Raw genomic sequence first — 2500 nt, forward strand, 5'->3', positions numbered from 1 at the left:
TCTCTCTCCTTCTTTCTTTTTCTCTCTCTCCCCTTGTTTTCAATCCTTTCTCTTACTTACGCTTTTATTCACTTTATTTTCTTGAATGTTAAAAGAAGTATGGTCGATAAATATTCCAAAAGTAGCTAATACATTTTTTCCATCTTGAAAATAGACGAAATTTTCAATAAAGAGACCACCTTATTTCTCACATATAGTATATTAAGATTGAAATATATCACCTGGACATCCTTTTGTATGAATATACATGATGACATGCACAATGTATACATATATATATATATATATATATATATATATATATATATATATATATATATATATATATATATATATATATATGTATGTATGTATGTATGTATGTATGTATGTATGTATCTATAGACTCCCTCTCCTGTACGCATAACACGTTTGAACACAATTGCTATAAGATTAGTATCAGTAATAATAGAGACAAACAGGCACTTACACGCACACATATGGACGAGAAAATGTCACAGAATCCATCACTTGTCTTGTCATAAACGTTTTGATGCGCAAGAGTCAGCTGTGAAGAAGGACAACAAACGTTTCCTTTCCTCTTCTGAGTTCAAGAGTTCAAAAAGTCTTTTCGAATCGGTTTGTTATTTTCTTTGTTCTTTACCTCCTTTTCCATATTCTTATTTCAATGAAGTTACTATTCTTGTTGTATATTTTAAAAAGTCTTTTCGAGTCGGTTTGTTATCTTCTCTGTTCTTTATCTCCTTTTTCATATTCTTATTTCAATGAAGTTACCATTCTTGTTGTATATTTTAAAAAGTCTTTTCTAGTCGGTTTGTTATCTTCTCTGTTCTTTATCTCCTTTTTATGTTCTTATTTCAATGAAGTTATCATTCTTGTTGTATATTTCAAAAAGTCTTTTCGAGTCGGTTTGTTATCTTCTCTGTTCTTTATCTCTTTTTTATTTTCTTATTTCAATGAAGTTACCATTCTTGTTGTATATTGTTTCTATTGTATTCTCTTTTCTTCGTTTCTTTTCATTTTTTCTTTCTCTTTCTCATTCTTTCTCTCACTTCACAGTCCAACGATCGTAGACCAAAAATGCCATCAATGTTCTTGTTATTGATAAGGGTAATTGTAATAGTACTGATAATAATAGTAATTGTTGTATGAATGTACATTAGTTATCAAAATAATAATCTATAACAGAAATATTATGATTATAATCATGATGCTGATGATGAGGGTGATAGTAATGATAATGATTGTAAAAGTGCAAATTTCTACCAAATGCCCATTATCATTGAAAATCATGAAAAAATAACTATATGAATATCAGCAGCACTAATGACAATAATCATAATTAAAGTAATATGAATGATCATTTCAAATGGAATACTTCTATTGATAATGATCCTGATAATAATAAGGATAATAAAAAATGCAATGGAAATGATAATGATAATAATAATAAAAAAGAAATAACGATAACAATAACAATAGATAAAATTAATAATTATGATGCTAAAACAACAGCAATAAAACAGGAAAACTATATTAATGATAGTAATAATGAAATATTAATAAAATCATCAATAGTGATATTACTAACAATAACTATGATGATAATGATAAAAGTTATAATAACACTAATCATAACAATGCTAATAATCACAATGATAAGGACAAAATAGTAGCAATAGTAATAAAAAGGATAAGAGTAATAAAAAATCATAATAATAATAATGATAATGATAATAACGATGATAATGATAATAATAATAAAAATAATTTCTTGGTAAATATGGAAATAATGATAATGATGATAAAGATAACAAAAAACATGTATCACGATAATGAGAACTATATCTATCTTCACAAAAGAAAATCAATGGAAATATACCATGTGTGTGCATTTATACACATATATATATACACACATGCACAGACGTACACACAGTAATAAGTACAAAAGGTCAGAAACACGTCAACTGAACTCTAGTGGCTGATACAGTCGGCGAAATGACATGACACATTTTAAATGAAATTTCAACCGCAGGAAAGGCATGTACATAGAATCACGGAAGGACGTTAATTCTTTACAAATATCGAAGCAGGTTCATCACTGTAATGATCTGCACTGTATATAATGTATATAATGTATCCGTATATGTACCGTACATATCACTAATACACGCCATCACTGTAGTTAGCTGTAGGCGTTCACACGGCCTCAGAGATGGGAGCATTTCTCCTCCGGGTTCTATCTGTATCTTTCTGCATGTCTATTCCGTATCCGGCCATGCAACTGTACCCACTCGCAGTCGGCGGCGACTTGTCCCTCGGTTCCGGAAGACGCTCACACCGCTATGGAGAAGCTGGTGTTCCTTCTTCTGCCGCCGGAGATCGGAGGAGCACCCTGACGGCGGTTGTCCCTGTCGCACTCCGTCTCACTCATCTCCATGGCGTCCTGGGCAGGGGTGGAGGGCCCGAGGGCGTGGGAGCGACCCATGCCGCCCGT

At 31.7% G+C, this 2500-nt stretch overlaps 1 protein-coding gene across 1 annotated transcript in view; it reads right to left on the reverse strand.

Annotated features, from left to right (window-relative positions):
• Positions 1-1784: 1784 nt before the first annotated feature.
• The window catches only part of LOC113803954 (cell adhesion molecule Dscam2), a gene marked incomplete at its 5' end in the record, with an annotated part of 610085 nt that continues 609369 nt past the window's right edge, over positions 1785-2500 (reverse strand). Inside the window, one exon of the mRNA XM_070119178.1 lies at positions 1785-2500. This exon is cut by the window's right edge and continues 97 nt beyond it. Coding sequence (XP_069975279.1) covers positions 2339-2500 — 162 coding nt within the window.

This window comes from Penaeus vannamei, chromosome 43, assembly GCF_042767895.1.
Source record: "Penaeus vannamei isolate JL-2024 chromosome 43, ASM4276789v1, whole genome shotgun sequence".
Classification (NCBI taxonomy): Eukaryota; Metazoa; Arthropoda; class Malacostraca; order Decapoda; family Penaeidae; genus Penaeus; species Penaeus vannamei.